The sequence below is a fragment of the Maniola hyperantus genome, chromosome 3 (genome assembly GCF_902806685.2).
Source record: "Maniola hyperantus chromosome 3, iAphHyp1.2, whole genome shotgun sequence".
In the NCBI taxonomy this organism is placed as follows: domain Eukaryota; kingdom Metazoa; phylum Arthropoda; class Insecta; order Lepidoptera; family Nymphalidae; genus Maniola; species Maniola hyperantus.
This window is the reverse complement of record NC_048538.1, coordinates 13098460-13118274: the sequence shown is the minus strand read 5'-3', so window position 1 is coordinate 13118274 and position 19815 is coordinate 13098460. Positions and strand designations below refer to the sequence as shown.

The 19815-nt window shown below is 34.9% G+C and overlaps 1 protein-coding gene across 2 annotated transcripts in view; it reads left to right on the top strand.

Annotated features, from left to right (window-relative positions):
- Positions 1-19815, top strand: part of Cen (cerebellar degeneration-related protein 2-like) — a 103624-nt gene that overhangs the window by 61519 nt on the left and 22290 nt on the right. Inside the window, exon 1 of one of the 2 annotated variants that reach the window (XM_034984214.2) lies at positions 9353-9779. The exons of the other annotated variant lie outside the window; for it this stretch is intronic. Within the exon in view, the coding sequence (XP_034840105.1) occupies positions 9698-9779 (82 nt within the window). The 5' untranslated portion in view covers positions 9353-9697. Of the gene's footprint in view, positions 1-9352; positions 9780-19815 lie in introns of those variants that run through there. 2 annotated transcript variants of the gene reach the window in all.

Here is a 19815-nt window from a genome sequence, read left to right as displayed (position 1 = left end):
GCTACCTATACTTGTAATAAAACTGGTCGATTTCTGTGATTTCACGTACTTAATACATTTAAAAAAAAAATTAAAGCAACGCAATTTTAGTGATAGGCGCGAAACGGGGTAGGGTGTCTCTGAACTGGGTAATATGTAGCTAAAAGGTGTACCTTTCTCAAGGATGAGGATCAGGTAATAATTTATCATAATCGTTTTATTTTTACAGATTTCCTAAAGACGCCCACTTTAAAATGAAGTGGGCACTACGTGTTATATATTTTAAGGGCAATACGTGTTATATTTAATAACTTACATTTAATTTTTTTGGACAAAGAGTACACCATATTGGAATTACCATGTAAACCCAATGTGCAATAAATAAATGATTGATTGGAAAGAAAAAAACATTTTATTGATTGATATACCTACTAATTATGTTTGGTAGGCTTTTGCGCGGTCAGGTTTATTTTTTATTATATAATAATATAAGTCATTAATAAGCACATTTTCACTATCGAAATTTTAAATGAAAATTTCGTTATATAAAAAAATACAAAAGATTAAAAATGATATAAAATAAGTAAAAAAGTATGTGCATATTTTTTAAATAAATATTTTTCTTATTTTTACGTTGCATTATTAGTTTTTGGGATAGTTACCTATTAAGTGAGGTGAATGTATGCAAGAATACGCTACGCTGACCAAACACTGGTTTTAAGTAATTAAATACGAGTAATAAATTCTTACTTCTACTTTTGTTTCTGAAAAACTATCGATATATTTTAAAATATCGATACGGTAGCATCGCAAATCAATTTGACTGTCTTACACTCGTAATGTCTTTGCATGTTGATGTATATAACTTATTAGTGTGCGTAAAATGTAGTAGTGTTGAAGATTTAGATATGTGTGTGTTAATAATGACACAAAACTTTGTTGAGTGAGTGTGTCAAGTTGTCTATGTAGTGTTTCCTCGTCCCGCACCAAAAGTGACAGAAATTTTTATTCGTAATATTAGGCGCGTTACAAGTCCATAGGTTAAATCGTCCAAGACTGGAATAAATGCTCTAAACAACATTTTCCAGTCCAGCATTGCATACCAATCCGCACATGGCCAGCGTGGTAGACTATGGCCAAACCCATCTCACTCTGAGATGAGACCCGTGCTCTGCAGTGAGCTGGCGATGGGTTGGTCATGATTATCATGATGAACCAACTGTGAATAAAATAGATTAGACAGCTGGTAAAACAAATAAATATTTATATAAAAAAAGTTGTTGACGTACCTAAGCTATTTGCATTTACTTAGATAGCGTCGCGTGGCGCTAACAGTATATTTTGTCTATTTGTCAGTCAAAATCTGAACAAAACCTCAGTGATCTATAAAGTCTAGATAATTGCTTTATTTTTAAATAGTTTTTTACTTTAACTGCAGCCTTATTACCGTTTCCTGATTGAATTTAGGTGCAATTATTAAAATTTCTTACTCTTCTATAAACAAATTATATAAGGAAAGTTTCGAAAGTAAGAGATACCTATGTATTAGGTACCAGCTAGACTTAATCCTAACATTTTGCATGGATCGAACGAAACAAGGAATATGTCCTTCAAGATCAGTATCATCCATACTATACTAATTATTATCTAATATTTTTGATTTTGATTGTTTATTTTTTCAACAATTCGTTAAAAAGGTTTAATACTTAAGTAAATTGAAAGAGAATGTTGATTTTATTTTATCAAGTCTCTTTTTATCCTGTAGCCCTTTTTACGTAGTTGCTTTCACTATAATTTTATCATTACAGATGTAATATTACATATGCCTTGTTGAGTGTTTCATTATTATAATTATCTTATAAGGAATAAGGATCACTTATAGAGAGCGAACCAGTGCGTACCATACCTTCGTCTAAATATATACTTAAAAGGATTGACTGACTGAATTCAACGCACAGCTCAAACTACTGGACGGATCGGGCTGAAATTTGGCATGCAGATAGCTAATGACGTAGGCATCCGTTAAAAAAGGATTTTAAAAATTTAACCCCTAAGGGGGTGAAATAGGGGTTTAAAATTTGTGTAGTCCACGCGGATGAAGTCGCGCATAAGCTAGTTATTCTATAAGAGCTGAAAGTTTCTCTGCGTATTGCCCCCAACCAGGGAGGAATGATCAGAGACTATGAAGTTTGGATCATGGTGGCTTTTGGGATAACAGGTAATAAAGGTGTAAAAAAATCTTACGTCACGGATTTTTTCCTTCACTTGTACTATAAGACCTGCCTACCTGCCTTTCATGATTCTAGGTCAACGGGAAGTACCCTGTAGGTTTTCTTGATAGACAGACAGACAGACAAACAACAAAGTGATCCTATAAGGGTTCCTTTTTCCTTTTGAGGTACGGAACCCTAAAAACCGAAAAATATTCACCCTTCTAAACTCGAGACAAGTGCTAGGTCATCAGTGTTTACTTTCTCTATTTTCTTCAACACATTATCCAGTAAAGTACATTAAGCCGCATAAACGACTGAACATTTGCAGTGGCAGTTTGTGGTAATCTTTACATTTGATGGAGAATCTGCATCATCAGTCCCTACAATAATATAGTGTTCATCTGACAGCGAGATAGCTCCGCTTTCACGACGCGTCCATACAATTTGCTTACATTTGTAATGAAACTCATTTATCCGTGTAATGTTGGGAGATGGAACGACTGAACGACGTTGTAAATCTAATGGTCTTAATAATGCGACTCTAGAACATTTCTGCAACACAAACTAAATGCTTTATAAACTCTGTCAAGATAGTGTGTAAATTTGTCCAAATTCATGCTAAGTATAGTTAAATACGGTTGCAAAACTTTGGCCATAATAATAATTACGTTGATTGAAATGATGCACTGACTGGTGCAATAAACCGCGATTGTGAGTTTTTGAACATGGTATGTAACTACTAACTACTAAATAATTGGACTTTGCCAAAGAAATGTGAATGTCATAAGCACGAATTTCAAGTACCTACCTACTTGATGACCTACTTACTGAAAATGCGAAGCTTGTAATTTTTTTACATTAATAACGCAGAATATCTTTAGTAAAAACCCCACTTTTCTACTGGTCTGATACTAAATCTGGTCTCGTGGGTTAACCCCAATTATAATATCAATTAGCATTCCTACTCGTAACTTGATGAAGTATACTCAGAACTAGATCCAATAACCTATATAGCCACTTAACTTTCTATTCGCTTACTATCATGTTCACGTTATCTTATCTACACTTAGGGCATGCTCTACTGTTGCGATGAAAGTACCTGACCTTTGTGTTTGTTAAGCTGCGCAAGAGATCAGTTCTCATTATAAATTATAAGTTATAACCTAACTCCTAAGCTAGATAAATTATAGACTATACCTCTAGTATAGGTGATATGTCAAGATCTTCCCACGCTTAAAATTTTCTCAATCAGATCTTTTATGTCCTTTGAGTCTAGATGTCTGTTGATATTCTATCGCAGCGGTCGATTCTTTTCAGCAACTCATCTAGGCTTCCAAAGGACGATTCGGATGTCTGAACGGAAGAAACTCAAAGCAGGTAGGTAAACAGCTGCTGTAGGTAGAGATGATCGAGCTTTTGCTTCAGGCTACTGGAGGCTAGACGCTCAGAAAATAATAGCAAAGCACGTGACCTGATCACTAATAAACTGCTAGTTACTCTGATGGCTAGCCTATACACCTACGGAACATCCTCCATCCATACATGTGAGCTTTGGCATCCTTATGTGGTTGACATCCAATTTACTCGCACGAAGCGTTTTTGCTCAGCGTTTCTGATACGAACCGCTAAGGTTTGGAACGCCCTTCTAACTTAGGTATTTAGGTATAACTTAAGTACTTTTTCTTCTAGGCAAGCCCGCTCCAGTTTAAACCTTTCTCTAAAATCATGATTGTTGTCAAGCGCAAGCTGATCATGCATTAAAACAAAAAAGTAAAAAACATGGAGTCCTGGAATTGAGTCGCAGATCAGGCTAAAAAAATTTTGTTTTGGTTTGGGTTGAATGTCAACTCGTCAAGCAATTCTCGGTAGCCAGGAGTTGGAAAATTAGTAAAGAAGTCGGTCTTGCGCTGGATCTTTCTCTGGTCATATCGGTGCAGTCCCGTCGGACTGTGTGTAGTTTTGACTAGTCTCAGCTGCGATTGGCTGCCGTCAGCCGTGGCCGAAATTCGGTCAGGGCAGGTCGATAAGATTTTCTACTATTAATAAACTACCTATAAGTACCTACCTACCTATAAGTACCTACCTACCATTAACAGAAAAATAGGTTTAGGTAGTAACATTTAGTTTTTGTGAGCCCGAGTGGTATTTTCTAAAGCTTTATAGGTAGAGCAAAATTGTATTTTTTATCGATTGGGCGTTGTCGTTTCTCGCGTAATAAATGTACTACTTAGTTCTTTTCCTTGAAATAAGTAGGTATGTGACTGCCAATACATTACGTAAAATTACAAGTTACGGATAAGGATTGGTTACAAATCTGGCATTAACAACGTATCAACAAAAATGTAATAGTCAATTAAGTTGGTAGTTGGTACCTTTGATAAAATCTATATACATAATATTATATAAAAGGAAAAGCTGACTGACTGATCTATCAACGCACGGCCACTCAAACTACTGGACGGATCAGGCTGAAATTCATGCAATTAGCTATGATGACGTAGACATTCGCTAAGAAAGGATTTGAAAATACATATCCTGAGGAGATAAAGTAGGGTTTGAAATTTGTGTACCAAGTCCACGCAGACGAAGTCGCGGGAATAAGCTAGTCAATGATAAAAAATATTTTATAAATGCAGATATTTGTGTCTAACGACTACCTACCCGAAGAAAGTTAAAAAAATATAAGGTAGAAATTCAGAAAAAATAGGAATTACCCAATCGAGTAGTTGTTTTTTTCATTGAGAATGTCAATATTTACGTTTCGGTTATTACGTCTCCTACTATAATCACAATGAAATGCGACACGTCCACCAAGTTACGTAGTAAGTATATAAAGTTCCTGCATCTGTAGAAACATTATCCAGCTGGTATCATATGTCCGGAAGGCGGAAATAACATGGTCATGTTATCAATATGGTACAAACGCTTTGCCGGTTGTTTTGTTGGTACTTCGCAGTAGGAAATATACATGCTTAAATCAAACTTATCAAAGTTTATTATAAGAATTATCTAATAAACAAAATCCGCCGGTGTTTTCGTCCGTAATAGATTTCCGTTTGAATGTGACATCATAAAATTACGTGAAGTGTCATTGCTTCGACTTATGAGACCTCATGCAAAGTTTTTAGAACTAAAACTGTCTGTAAAAACTTAAATGTGCTCCTTAAAATATCCCCAAGCAGGCGAGCATATTTAGAAAAACAATCATTATTTTAATTTTGATCCTATCTTATCATCTCCCGTTGAAAGGGCTCTAGGTAAAGCGGAAACACCTTGCGTCATGCCTTCAAGGGGAAAGTAACGTGATGGTAGAGGCACGAATCAAATTTTATTGTTATAGAGAAAAAAATTACGATACAAACATGAAGGGCCGTATCGAAAGGAGCTTATGTTGCAACCTAACCTTAATCCGTCCCTAAGTATGTATGTTTGAAAGCATATATTACATCAACTCTCATTTTTGAACGCGTAAGCCGAAGTAGGCTATTTTACTGGAAGCCTTGTAACAGAGCCCTCGTAAAAGTACCCCTACACGTGTTCACAAACTAGAAATTAACACATATGTCAACGACACGTAAGCCGATAAAAAAATGAAGACTTGTCGAATATAGTTAAGAAAATTATGCACGCTAAAACTGTTTTGTGATTACTGATAAGTTATGAGGTTTGTTCTTTCATAAAATAAAGTAAGTAATTATGAAAGTAAAAGTTGTGATTTGGCTTTTACTATAATTTTCGTTATTTAGATGTCAAAAATATAATAAATATTATTCAAGAAACAACACTGTTTAGGCCGTGAGACCGCGCATATTAGGTCATACCTACTCGATGCTTCGGGTAGAGCATCCGTCATTAATCAAAAAATCTGTTACAGTATTTCCTTTACATAATTAACATATTATGAACCCGTAAAACTTTATAAATTATGCAACATTACATTAAATGTTTGGGTGCAAGAATATCCTGCCTTTATACTTAGATACCTATCCCTCAGGAAGCAATTGTACTTGACCGGAAAAGCAAATGGGTGCTGATCATAAACCCTAATTATACCTACCATGAAAACGTTATAGATTGGGTAACGTTATATATATATACATTATATTACCAACGGACATTATCATTTCCTTATTATAATGTGATACATAACTTGGAACATAACAATCAGAGTGATTACTTTAGACGTATTCTTACGTATTTTATCTTTATCACACCATGGAACGACAATTGTACGATATGTTCATTTTTAATAGTTTCTCGTGCATCTGTGTTTTTTGCAAAACAACGACCTAGGTACTTACAAGTATATATTCTAGTTTAAATAATATTGACTTTTTATATTATTTTAACAGAATATTATGACAAACCTTGTTTTCTAGGATTTGTTATTATATTTACCTATCATGGTTTTAGTATGCAACGAATCTATTATCTTATTAAAGGTTGACTTACTTTACAACAAATTAAGAATGTTCTTAAACTTATGTAAATTGGCATAAATATAGCAACACCTTACTTTTCTTTTCAGTGAACGTTTGCTAATAAATAGGTCTGTTCAATTGAAACAATGGTATTCAGATCTCACGGAGGCTGGCACGCGACTATGGTGTTACAAAAACCGCCGTAATAAGTACTATCGTTTGATCTGAATATGCCAGTGGAATTTATATTGTAGTTGTTGTTTTATACGTGAGACTGCAATATCCCTAAACGTTTAATAAGATGAATTGGATTTTGTTTGAAGACTTCAAAAACAATCGTTATCAGACTTAGAATATAATAGAATAGAATACAATATATTTTTATTCAAGTAAACTTTTACAAGTGCTTTTGAATCGTCAACTAGTTTTATTTAGCACTGGTTCGGATTGCCGCTCCTTCTACTCCTACTTATCTAGTAGTGCCTAGTACCTATACAATAATATTAGACTCCTGGCTTTATATCCCGTTCAATTATAATACTTAAATGTGGTTACATAAGTAGATTTGTAGAGCACAAAACAATTAGCAGGTAACTGTGCCATGTAGGCATATAATAAAGCTAACTGAAACTATGATCCAACCATTTATCAAATTACATTTGATAATAATATGTTCATTAAACAAATCTTTGTTGTCGGCTTCGTTTGTGATGTAAGTCATTAGGGTAGTTCATTAATTATTTTAATAGCCGTTTATTACATAAGGTGCTTTCGCCAATAAAATAATCTTACTATTGTTTTCTGTGAATGAAGCTTTGTTCTCGTACCCTGCAATAAATTGTATCTTTATCTGAACTCTCATTGTCTACTGCTATCACTTGTGTAATAGTAATTGATAATAATTATCCGATTCATATTTATCGGTTTTGGATAAGTGATGGTGTATTATTATGTTATCGATTTCACATTATTATCTATTAATGTATCGTATAAAGATACCTATTACTTGTACAGTTTGTACCTACTGGATAAGTTGACCACGATTTTGTATGGTTCAATAACGTAACCATGAAGGCATTGGTTGTTTTTTTTAACCTACATAAAACCACAATTATAATTTGTTGTTTGTTCTAACCATAGAAATCTATCAGATATCTGTCTCACAAAACATATGATTGGGATGGGTGTGGTTTCCAATTAACTATTGGACTTATTTTAATCTACGACTTACGACTACGACTAAAATGGAAATAGAAAGATTTTTTGTTCAAATAAATTTTTATAGATGTGCTTTTGAATCATCATCTGGATTTAACACTGGTTCGAAATACCCTAGTAGACGCATAGTTAACTATACATGAAAAAATAAGTGCGTTAGTTCTTCTTTTAAAAAATCGGTACGTACCTACCTTTTCTTGTTTCTGAACTATTTTGTTAAGCTAATATTCCAACTTTAAATAGGTATTTCATCATCATCATGATCAACCCATTACCGGCCCACTACTGAGCACGAGTCTACTCTCTGAGTGAGGAGTAGCTGTATTTAACTGTTGGTTATTATTGGTACCTAAACTTTCAAAGAAACCTTTGTTTTCACTACATAGACTTGAATACAATCACATGGTAACAAGAGATGATACAGACTGATGATAAAGATTAAGTTGTGGGCTTCATTCCAGAACTTTACTTATAACCTGTCAATAGTAACATGTTTTGATGGCTTGTTTGTTCAAAATACTGATTTAGGTTTTCTTTACATTTAGTTGTTCGTTTAGTGTAATCTGACATCATCGATCTCGCCTTGCCACCTGAGTTGATGTCATGTGTGAAATTGTAATACGGATGTCTAATGTTTAAATTAGCTCTTTGGAAAATTTTAAATTATGTCACTCCTTCCTATCCTACGTCTAATAATGTAATGTAGTATCTGCTTGCATTAAGAATTTTATTTATGTGATCAGAAAACAGTATGTTCTTAAGAACTGTTTTAAACTACTTAGATATATGCAATAAAAGACGTGTGATGTTTCAAAAGTGCTCGTCAACGTCCATTAGATTTGTATATAATTTGATAGGTTTTATAAATCTCTATGAATGACGATTCCTTTATTTCCTAGTGCTGGAGTTGTAGCGGAAACCCTTTAAAACACCTTATTTTTGCCCTAAAAACTGTCTCATTAAAAATAAGTAAATTCTGTTTTCACTAACTCAAAACTAACAATACAAAGTACATACACAATAGTTATTAAAATTATGGTTGCCTGAAACGTCAAGAATAGCAAGTCAACAGCACAATAAAAATTTTAGAAGTTCAGGCGCCTACCAGTAATATAGTAGCAAATTGCTTTGCTTATTTTGACAGGCGTTCAGTTTCTTTTATTGTTGAACAAAAAATCTATAAAGCCTATTCATTAACATTGCCTAAACTATGAAATGGATGCTGACCTAATTGAAATAGATACCTACTTGAACTAGGATACTTGATAGACTACAACAGGAGTGATTTTTCTGGTAGGTACCTACCTTGAAGTAATTACTATCGAACCTCATAAATTATAATGCACCTATTAATATGCACGAGATACATGGCTATATGACTCACACCTATAGCATAATGACCTTAAAACAATTGACGTCATGATCGCGAAGGATAATGTTTGGAAATTGTAATCAATTGACCAATTAAGATCTATGACGGAATGTGCCCAGTGATGCATGGCGTCCCGTCGACGCCAGAACGCCTGGCCGTATCGACAGGCGACCAGTCTCGCGCAAGCGTACAGGAACAAAAACGCTGGATTCACATTACACACGCATGCGCCACCCTGTTCGGATATTTTGCCTGAGTCGTCTTGCGACACACGACTCTGGTTCTCGCTGTGTCGCATAATTGGTCGTCCAGTCAATACTGACATTGAACGGCCGGTGCTCGACGGTCGCCTCAATACGATTATTTATATTCGAACACGATAACGTTTTCCGGCGCTAAGTTTCCGAAACTATACTGTGATATGGCATTATTTTGTGATAAAGTGCATCGTTAGTACCTAGTGGTCTGTGTGATGCTGTTTGTGTAAGTGAAACATGGATGTGGCAAAGGAAAAGACAGGTTTCCAGGATGACTTTGGGGATGACGACTGTAATTCACGTCGCTGCATGCTAGATGGTTAGTCATTACTCATTAATGTAATTGACAAATAAGGGTATCGAGTAATCTGTAATTCGAGGTTCATAGGTAATTTTAATGGATCTTTGTTCGCATTCTCCCACTTAACAAATCCCGCTCACATGTGCAAATTGTTTGTTAGTGTGATGTCTCTACACTACAGATATATGATGTATTGATTTTCCATGCAAATGACACTGGAAATGATGGCGTCTGTTTACAAGTAAGAATAGCTAATGTGTTAGCCATTGTTTCCTGTCCTTTCTGGTTATGATTCCATAGAAAACAAATACCTATATCATAGCAACATGCTATTTAAAATAATAACTTAACTACAGTTGCGCATGCTCGATCAGCTGTCTGGTCAAATATTTAGTGAGATTAATATCATGTTACAACACAATGTGGTCAGTCGAACTCGAAGGACCATTTAAAATTGACCACAGTTACTTATTGTTCTTACTTGTTATTTTTGTTCTTTTCTTTGGTTTTGGCAGTTGAATAGGTACTCTTATCGTTCTGTTTATTATAATGTTTGACGTGTTTATCAAACAGAAATTATAAATCAGGTCAGGGTTCAGCGCTAATGTCTTGTCTAGTTAGAGGGCAATCGCGACGTAAAGTTTGACTGATAAGTCAATAATAATTGCTCATACAAAACGTGTTTCATTCACTCTCTAGAGGTGAAGGTAATTTGTACTAAGAAATTATTATTATTAAGTAGGTACCTTTGTCTCTTGATCATTTCATAAAATAAACAGCTCAAGTTTTAATAAAAAGGATGTGTGAGTCACACAATTCATAATACGGTGAAAAATTATACGAGTTGTTGGTCGATAGGGCTAGGGCAGACTCAGACAGATGGCATCCCGTTTTGGCAGGCAAACCTTGGACCACAGATCCTTGTTGAATACCGCTGCGTGCGTTCACCCTGTCTCCCTTCAGTCCTCACACACTTTATAGGGTTTTAAAATCGATACCAATTCCCCCTATAAAATGATGAACGTTTTTATAACGCTTCCTAATCTTGTCTATAATATCTGTTTGACTACAAATCGATTGCTTTGCATCATAGATTAATTCGCAATCTCATTATTATTCCCAATGTCACGTAAATTGATAGACCGTTATAGCCTTATTAAGTAGGTAGGTAATTATTGACTTAATTCATTTTCGTGATTGAACTTGATTTGTGTGGACTATAGAGCGGCTTATTAACTAGCATGGCCTCGTTTGTTGTTTGGGATCTACATACATACACGTTGTTTGTGCAAAGTCCATGCTCAGTGGCGTAGCTACTTAGGGGCTAGGCGGGGTAGTGCCCCGGGGCCCTCAAGCTCAGAGGGCCCTCGAATCCTTACCAGAAAATCTCGATCGAACTGAACTTTTGAATATTTCTCCCATTTTCAAAATAAATATGACAGGTTGCAACCCGGGTTTAATAATGGCAACTCAGTTGAGATAAATTCAAAATTTATATCTAGGGAATTCCCCTAAATTGTTTCTGTGGGCTGGCAGTGTAGTCAATTTGACGAATAGCGATATGTGCGTTTTATTATTCATCTTGAGTTTGAGTTGAGATTTTTTTTCGAGAAACCTAACCAGTTTAGATATTAGTGGGGCCCCATTTTTTGATTTGCCCCAGGGCCCTTAGTTACCTAGCTACGCCACTGTCCATGCTAGTATGTATTACTTCTTTCTATTGATACAGCCTAGTTTTGATCTATTATTTGTACTTTGTTCTAACCAACTCTCATTGGAAAATATTTCAATCTTTGTGTAAAATAATAATCGCTTAGCATTTCCACCTGTTCTGTCCAATATACCTACTTGTTAGTTATGTAGATATATTGGATTGGATTGTTTCTTGCTATAAAACTCCAGTTTTTATTTAAGTAACCTTCTTTGTAAGGTAGGTTCTGTTGTCACTGCAAAGTTGTTTTTGGATATTTTAATTTTTTTCCCATTACCTTAATTAATATTTAAATGGGCTTGGTCTTATTCCTTTTAATTTAATTTAATTTAATTTAATTTAAAACAACTTTATTGTTGATAGATTTACAGACAGTAGGAATACAGGATACACTTAAAAAACAAAGGGACCTTATTAGGTGTTAGTTTATTTTCAACGTAAAGCTCTTTTCTCATCTTTTTTGGTAAATCTAAAGAAATTAGACTAAATAAATAAATATGAAACAAACGTGATAGAGCTAATTAGATGACATGAATAAAACATGATGCTTAAAGTCGACTGGGTAGTATCACTATACATCTATCACGTACAGAAAATAGTAGGAATTGTCCACAATGCGTTCTCAAAGCGTCATTATGTCATGATATGTGATCCATCAAAGTGATCAAACATCGTGTTACGTAGATTGTGCGCTTTGTCAGTAAGTAGCCTACTGATTGAATACACAAGTAGGGAAATTTTCTCATGCCTTTATGAACTTTCCATGCCATTTACTAATCAGCGGGGTGATTCGCTAACTCAGTGTTCAACGATAAATAGCCACCGAGCCCATTCGACATTTATTTTTAATCCACTGAAGGTTTTATACAAAACATCATTTTAATATTACTCAGTGAAGCAGCAATGTAGAACCAACCAATATCAAATAGACTGTGGCAATCATTTATTGACTAATTGTTTAACACTGAGTTAGCGAATCAGCATGCATGAGGTTTTAAATCTTAGTTAATTTGTAGAAATCTAAAATATTTATTTGTTGATCCCCAAAACGACCACCCTGGCGCAGTGGTGAGCGCTGTGGTCTTAATAGTGGGAGGTCCCGGGTTCGATTCCTGGCAGGAGTTTGGAATTTTATAATTTCTAAATTTCTGGTCTGGTCTGGTGGGAGGCTTCGGCCGTGGCTAGTTACCACCCTACCGGCAAAGCCGTGCCGCCAAGCGATTTAGCGTTCCGGTACGATGCCGAGTAGAAACCAAAGGGGTATGGGTTTAATAAAAACTGCCATACCCCTTCCAGGTTAGCCCGCTATCATCTTAAACTGCATCATCACTTACCACCAGGTGAGATTGCAGTCAAGGGCTAACTTGTATCTGAATAAAATAAAAATAAAAAAACACGAGCCTCCGGGCACCACGGCCCCAAGGTCTCTACGCCAAAAGGCATAAAATATTAAGCTCCCGTCGAGTTTCATATTTGCTCTCTTGGCCTGTACGGCACTGACCCAGCATAGAGGACGTCGCCTGAACGTGATCTAAAAAATACAAAAACCGTTGGGGGTGTATATCAATGATCATCTTACACCTGCCCATTTTACAATAGGTAAACTGTTTTGTTCTCAGAGCAGAGAGTTGTTTTCAGTGCTTACACAGTTTCGCCACACCAGTAGATATAGGTATTCACCGCCGCTCTTATAGTTCCTACCCTTTAGGCTGTAGCGTAGCTTTAGCCCTCAATTTTCTCAAATAACCTACATTTATAAATATCTAGTTCTTTATTTTTATTTAAGTCTAGTCTCAGAATATATATTAATAGTAGACACAGGTAGAGTTGTTGTTCGTAATATAATTTTCTATAGCCGCAAAGCCTTCAAGTCATGGTGGATAATTACACGTTTTTAATAAATAACGAATACACTCTCAAGTAAAACCGGTACATCGATCGCCCTTGAACCTCAACTCATCTCAATGGAAATGTTATGTTCAGTTTTATTTTCTCCATATTGATTTCAGTGACAGAGCTATTAATTACTTTTTTTTAATTATTGTGTAGGCACTATTTTTAGGATTAACAACTGAACGTCGTCAGTTATTTTTACGATGAAAGTAGTAAGTAGGTAGGTACCTGCATTACGTATATGAGTAGATTTAGAAATAAATATTTATTTTTAAATTTTTGATTTTTGATTTCCGTCTTTCGAAGAAAGTAATTTTATTACGATACCTCATACTTACATAGGTAAGTGTAATAGTAAATGCAGATCATAAGTTTTTATCCGAAACTTTTGCTGCTAATGATCATGTGAAGCTAAAGAACCGACTTCAAAACGGAAATGAAATTGTAAAGATTATTAGGCTACCTTTCAAAATTGAGTCCAATTAATTTGTAAAAAGTATAATCAACATTATCAAGCAATAAGTCTAAAAAAAATATTTTGTTCATTATTGTAACTGTACCTGCCTATTGATAAAATCAGTATGCAAGCTGCTCTATACCTACCATGAAATGTAGAGAGGCCAATTTGCATCAAGCTTGATCATAATATTTTAAAGATCGTGTAAGGGTATCAAATATCTTAAAAAATAAAATAAATAAGTCAGGTAGGTACCTACACCTATACCCATACTTCGATGATGGTGTATGGTCTTGGAAGGGCCAAAGTCAAAGTCAAAGTCAAATGATTTATTCAAAATAGGTAATAAATAACTCTTTTTGATGGTCAGATGTTGGATTTCTAAGATATAGTGGTGATAATAAAATTATTACGCAAACTTAAAACTAAAGCTACGAGGGTTCCAATCGCGCCCAGGTCTGAGAAGAGCCCACAACAAACTCAAACCATCAGTCAATATCAACCTACTAATTTTATTTATATTCATACCCAACTAGTAATTTGTATTGGTACATATATAAGTGTTTAAAATCAAATAAAATTTAATATCCTACCAGTAGGTAGTCCTATAATGATAAATACTTATTGTATTTCCTGATAAGCTAAATCCGTGAATGTTAATCGCCCGTAGCGACAATACTGATTGTGATGGTTGAATTTATGCGATACCAAATCATGATATTAAATAAATAAATAAATAAATAAAACGTTTATTTTTCACTCATCTAGTTACACACATATACAATATACAATATACATGGATTTAATCTTAAACAATTTACGTGCTTGTAATAGTATTGAAAGATACTATATTATGCCCGAGACTTCGTCCGTGTGGATTTAGGTTTTCTGAAAAACCCGCGGGAACTCTTTAATTTTCAGGGATACAAATACACATAAAACAGGGGTTGCCTATGTCCTTCCCCGGGATTTTAAGCTAACTCTGTGCCAAATTTTACCAAAATCGGTTGAACTGTTGGGCCGTGAAAAGCTAGCAGACAGACAGACAAACACACTTTCGCATTTATAATATTAGTAGGTATGGATTTACTGCGCAATGTGAATATTGTAAATACTATTTGCATATACACGCTTAAAATAAAAGTAAAGTAAAGTAAAATATTATGATTTATTGTACACCAAAACCAAAACAATAGAAATAAAGGTCGAGTAATGAGGATTTTATGAATGTTAGCGTTTAAACTACCGTGAGTGATTTCCATTCTAAATAATATCTGTCCCGGCTTTACTCACGTGTTTGACTTGAGTCAAAACCGCGACACGTGCGCGAACGGACTCCCTTGAAAAAGGACCCCGTATGGGTTCGAAACTAGTCGGGCTAACGTTGACTAAACACGTGAGTAAAGCCGGGACAGATATCATTTAGATTTTATGAATATTTTTAGGGATCATCATTGGAAAGTCATCACTGCTATATACTCACCTACCTATGATTTTTTAAAGTACAGAAAAGCATACCTACTATTTGAAATAAATAAAACCTAAGTAGGTAAGTAAATACTACAATCTAAGGACTACAAATGCATTCCGATTAGTGCTGCTTATAAGTTACTAGCTTATGCTAGTGACTTCGTCCGCGTCTTCAAATTTTAAAATTTCAAACCCTATTTCACCCCCATTGGAGTTGAATTTTCAAAAATCCTTTCTTAGCGGATGCCTACGTCATAATAGCTATTTGCATGCCAAATTTCAGCCCAATCCGTCCTGTGGTTTGAGCTGTGCGTATGATAGATCAGTCAGTCACCTTTTCGTTTTATAATATATTCAGATTCAGATAATAGCAAATTAAATAAACTATTATTTTATGGTAAAGTAATAAATACAAAGAAAGGCAAAATTTTCATTTCATTCGTCGGTATACCGTGTACAATACAGGAAGGCCGCAATGGCAAATGTCAGACGTCGCACGCGCAGGGCGCTGCGCGCAATTTGTTGAAAGTCGAATCAATTTGCTTTAGAAAGCGAATTGTTCTATGGACTCGCCTTTTCTGCACTAATTTTACGAAGTTCCTTATTTGTGCAATACGTAGTTCATTTTGTAGTTTTGATTAGTTCTTTCTAACTTCTAACAATATTTGAATTGGTGGTGTATTCGAATAGCTATAAATAAATATATAATAAATATATATTTCCATACCTAGTATACATAAGTTTTAGGCATTGTATCCAAAGCAACGAATAGATAATGCACATACGTATTCTAATTTTTAATTAATTTCTTCGATAATAATTACTGATCAATCGTACTCTAAGATAAAACGTAGGTAGGTATACTACCTACTTGATACATATTAATATTAGATATTTAGTTGTTTAGATTTAGCATACAATCATAATAATATTAGATACGGATAGATGAGAATAAACGTATTGCCTCGACATGTACCTAATTTCATACCAAAAGATGATATGATATAATAATGATGATTATATTATGAATCCTTTTCAGTAGATGTAAGTAGATACGGTAAATTGTTCGAATAACAAGACCGAGACACATTGATGTTACAACCTCACAACATGTTACTTAATGCGATGTTAATGTTCGTAAATGAACCAGTTTTGTTTTATTTACTGGGTTGTGCTTTACACATGGCACCAAGGCCATTGTATATTATACAAGATACTGTTTAAGTCCTAGATATTTGTTCTACTTTTGGCTTGAGCTTTAAATAAAAGTCCACCTTTCTTATTACATATTCCAAATTATATTTATTTCATCAATATCTTACACATAAACGGCGTGGCAAATAAAGTACTTATTATAATCTTGCAAAAACTAGACCTCGATACTGTAAACTTCAAAAATAAAATGATTTCTATATTTTGTAGGCACTAAATAATAAAATAATAGATTTTCTATCGGATCCCAGGCAGACATTTCATTGCTTCAAAATGCACATAACTTTTCTAAGAATGTGTGTTTTAAAGCAATCAAATCACTTGCTTGCCTGAGAGTTCTCCATGTTCACAAACGTGTGTAAAGTCTGCCAATTCGCATTAGGCCTGCGTGGTGAACTATGGCGGACCTTTCTTATTCTGAGATCCGTGCCTAGTGGACCGGTGATGGGTCGATCATGATGATGAATAATAGAATGAAAATGAACATTACTTTCAAAGAGGCAAGACAATGCACCAATTTCACAATGCCTAAGCTATTATAATACATCACAGTAATATGCGTGTGAAGCAAAATATTTTGAAACTCCTTATGTAATGGTAGTCATTCGTAGAACTATGCGACCCTGATGAGGTTCTATAGAATACACAGTACACTAATGTTACTTCATGTATGCCTAATTGTTTTTTTTATTTGAATCTCTTACGAAACATTGTTTGTATACACAAGTAAGTCACAACACAGTCGCATTACTGCATTTCTTACCTAAATAATAACTAACGTTTTTGACTGTATTTAATCGACAGTCAGTCTGCCGAGAAGTGGCTTACATTTCGTTTTCTTCTAGACAGATCTGCATTCTAGGAATTGCCTGCATTAGGTACCTGCCATCTATAGCACGCGACAGATTGAAATGGCAATCGAGGAGAAAACGCCCCGCACACCCGCACAGCCCCCGCGCTAGTCCGGTGCGGCCGAGCGCGGGTTCATTTAAAAAGAAAAAGTTATTTTAGTTTTAGTTATTGTTAAAGTCACATAATATAGTTTGAAATGTGTATTTTAGGTGTAAGTATGAGTATATGTGTAAATTTGAAATGAGGGCGATTCAAACGACATGTGACATGACATCATCACTATGATCAACCTATCTCCGACTCACTACAGAGCACGGGTCTCCTCTCAGAGTGAGAAGGATTCTGGCCATAGTCTACCACACTGGCCATGTGCGAATTTGTAGACTTCACACACCTTTGAGAACATTATGGAGAACTCTCAGGCATGCAGGTTTCCTCACGATGTTTTCCTTCACCGCTAAAGCAAGTGATATTTAATTAGGTAGGTACTTAAAACGCACATAACTCCGAAAAGTTAGAGGTGCATGCCCGGGATCGAACCCCCGACCTCCGATTAGAAGGCGGACGTCCTAACCGCTAGGCTATCACAGCTTTTGTTTGTGACATGTCACATGACACATATCATTTGAATCGCCCTCTAAAGACTTGACTTCTTGACTTGACTATGAATTCCACTTTCCAGTGTAACAGCCGCACTCAGAGTCGCTAATCGTTACTTAAGATTGAGTTAAAACGAGACAGATTTATGTGAGAGATATAGCTCGGTCTCGTTTTAACTAAACTTAAGCGACTCTGAGTACGGCAGTTAGAGAACTAGTATTAGTTACTCATCCTAATGGCGCTGTCTTTACTATTATGTTCTGTACAAAAGTTTTAAATGCATAAGTAGGTACCTACTTTTTCTGATTGCGTTCATCTACATAATTGCTATAACGCCTGCGCGTTCGCAAGCAATTTCTTGCTCGCATTAATTTAGTCACAACAATCGAGGCGCGATGATTGTTTAATGTTTTATGGGCAATGGCAGTGGTAGTTATTACTGTTGGATAATAGTGTATTCAGATAGATGACTCGTACACAATTATATTTGTTATTTGTTACTGAAACGTTTGTAGATATAATACTTACTTAGACCTAATGGAAAAAGTTAATTGTAATTTGTTTTAGGATTCCATAATGAAACAAAGAACCCTTCAAGTTTTTTCCAGTATGTCGGTGTGTCACAGTTTTTTAAAAATAAACTTATTTTAGACCTATAAAGTTAGCACAGTAATGAAAACCTTCTAGTGCTACAAAGAGGCATTTTAAATTTTGAAAAAAAAAAAACAGTTTAATAATTATTATTTTATACCTAACTAGCTTATGCTCGCGACTTCATCCGCGTGAACTATACAAATACCTACTAGACCTACTTCACCCCGTTAGGGGTTGAATTTTCAAAAATCCTTTCTTAGCGGATGCCTACGTCATAATAGCTATCTGCATGCCAAATTTCAGCCCGATCCGTCCAGTAGTTTGAGCTGTGCGTTGATAGATCAGTCAGTCAGTCACCTTTTCCTTTTATATATTTAGTTACATTTCCATTTAAATTTTAATTAGATATGTAGATATAAAATTGGCATTGCATAAAAAGATATTATATAGCTAATGCATAGCTAATGCCAACAAATTAATATTTCAATGTTAGTATAAGGATAAAGACATTATCAATCATTCTAAACAATCGAAACAGTTCATTACTCAAATTACCAACGTCACGAAGGTTTCAATGCAGTATTAATTGTTTCTTGAAAATTTCATAATGTTCTTAGTTACTGATAAAGGTCTACGACCCGTAAACCTTGTCCGTTTTCGAAGCCTGTTTGACGACTTTCAATCGAATTAAAATCGGTAAAGGTAAGTTCTACCTCTACCTATGTCATGATTGTATTGAGGTGTCAATAACTGCGATTAATTTGCAATTGGGCATGAATAATGAACGTGCAATTGTAATTTAAAACTCCTTTTTTAATTTATTTTCTAAAAAAAAAATATTATAAAAGGAATGTATTTATACAGAACATTAATAAAATTATAAAGACGAATAGTGTCATCTCATGGAATTTTAGGGTTGCTGAGTTTCCGCTAGGTTATAGGTAGGTACCAGTTACCACACGGCTACAAAAATTAAAATGCTGTGCCACATTTTTTGCAAGCTTATCAGGGTTGGTGATTGTTGTGATTTTTGACTTAATACGTAATTTATATACCTACTTATCTCATTGTTTCCGATAAATCTGGCAACCCTGCTTAACTGCGCGTATAATTACCGCGCACTGTGAAGTGTGAACCTCGTACGGTCGGTGACCTTTGCGATTTTATCATTCTTTGGATTTACACGTTGTATGTACACGGACTTTACTCAGAACTTAGGTATATCCAAGTAAATAGATACTTGAATAATGAATAGATACTCAACG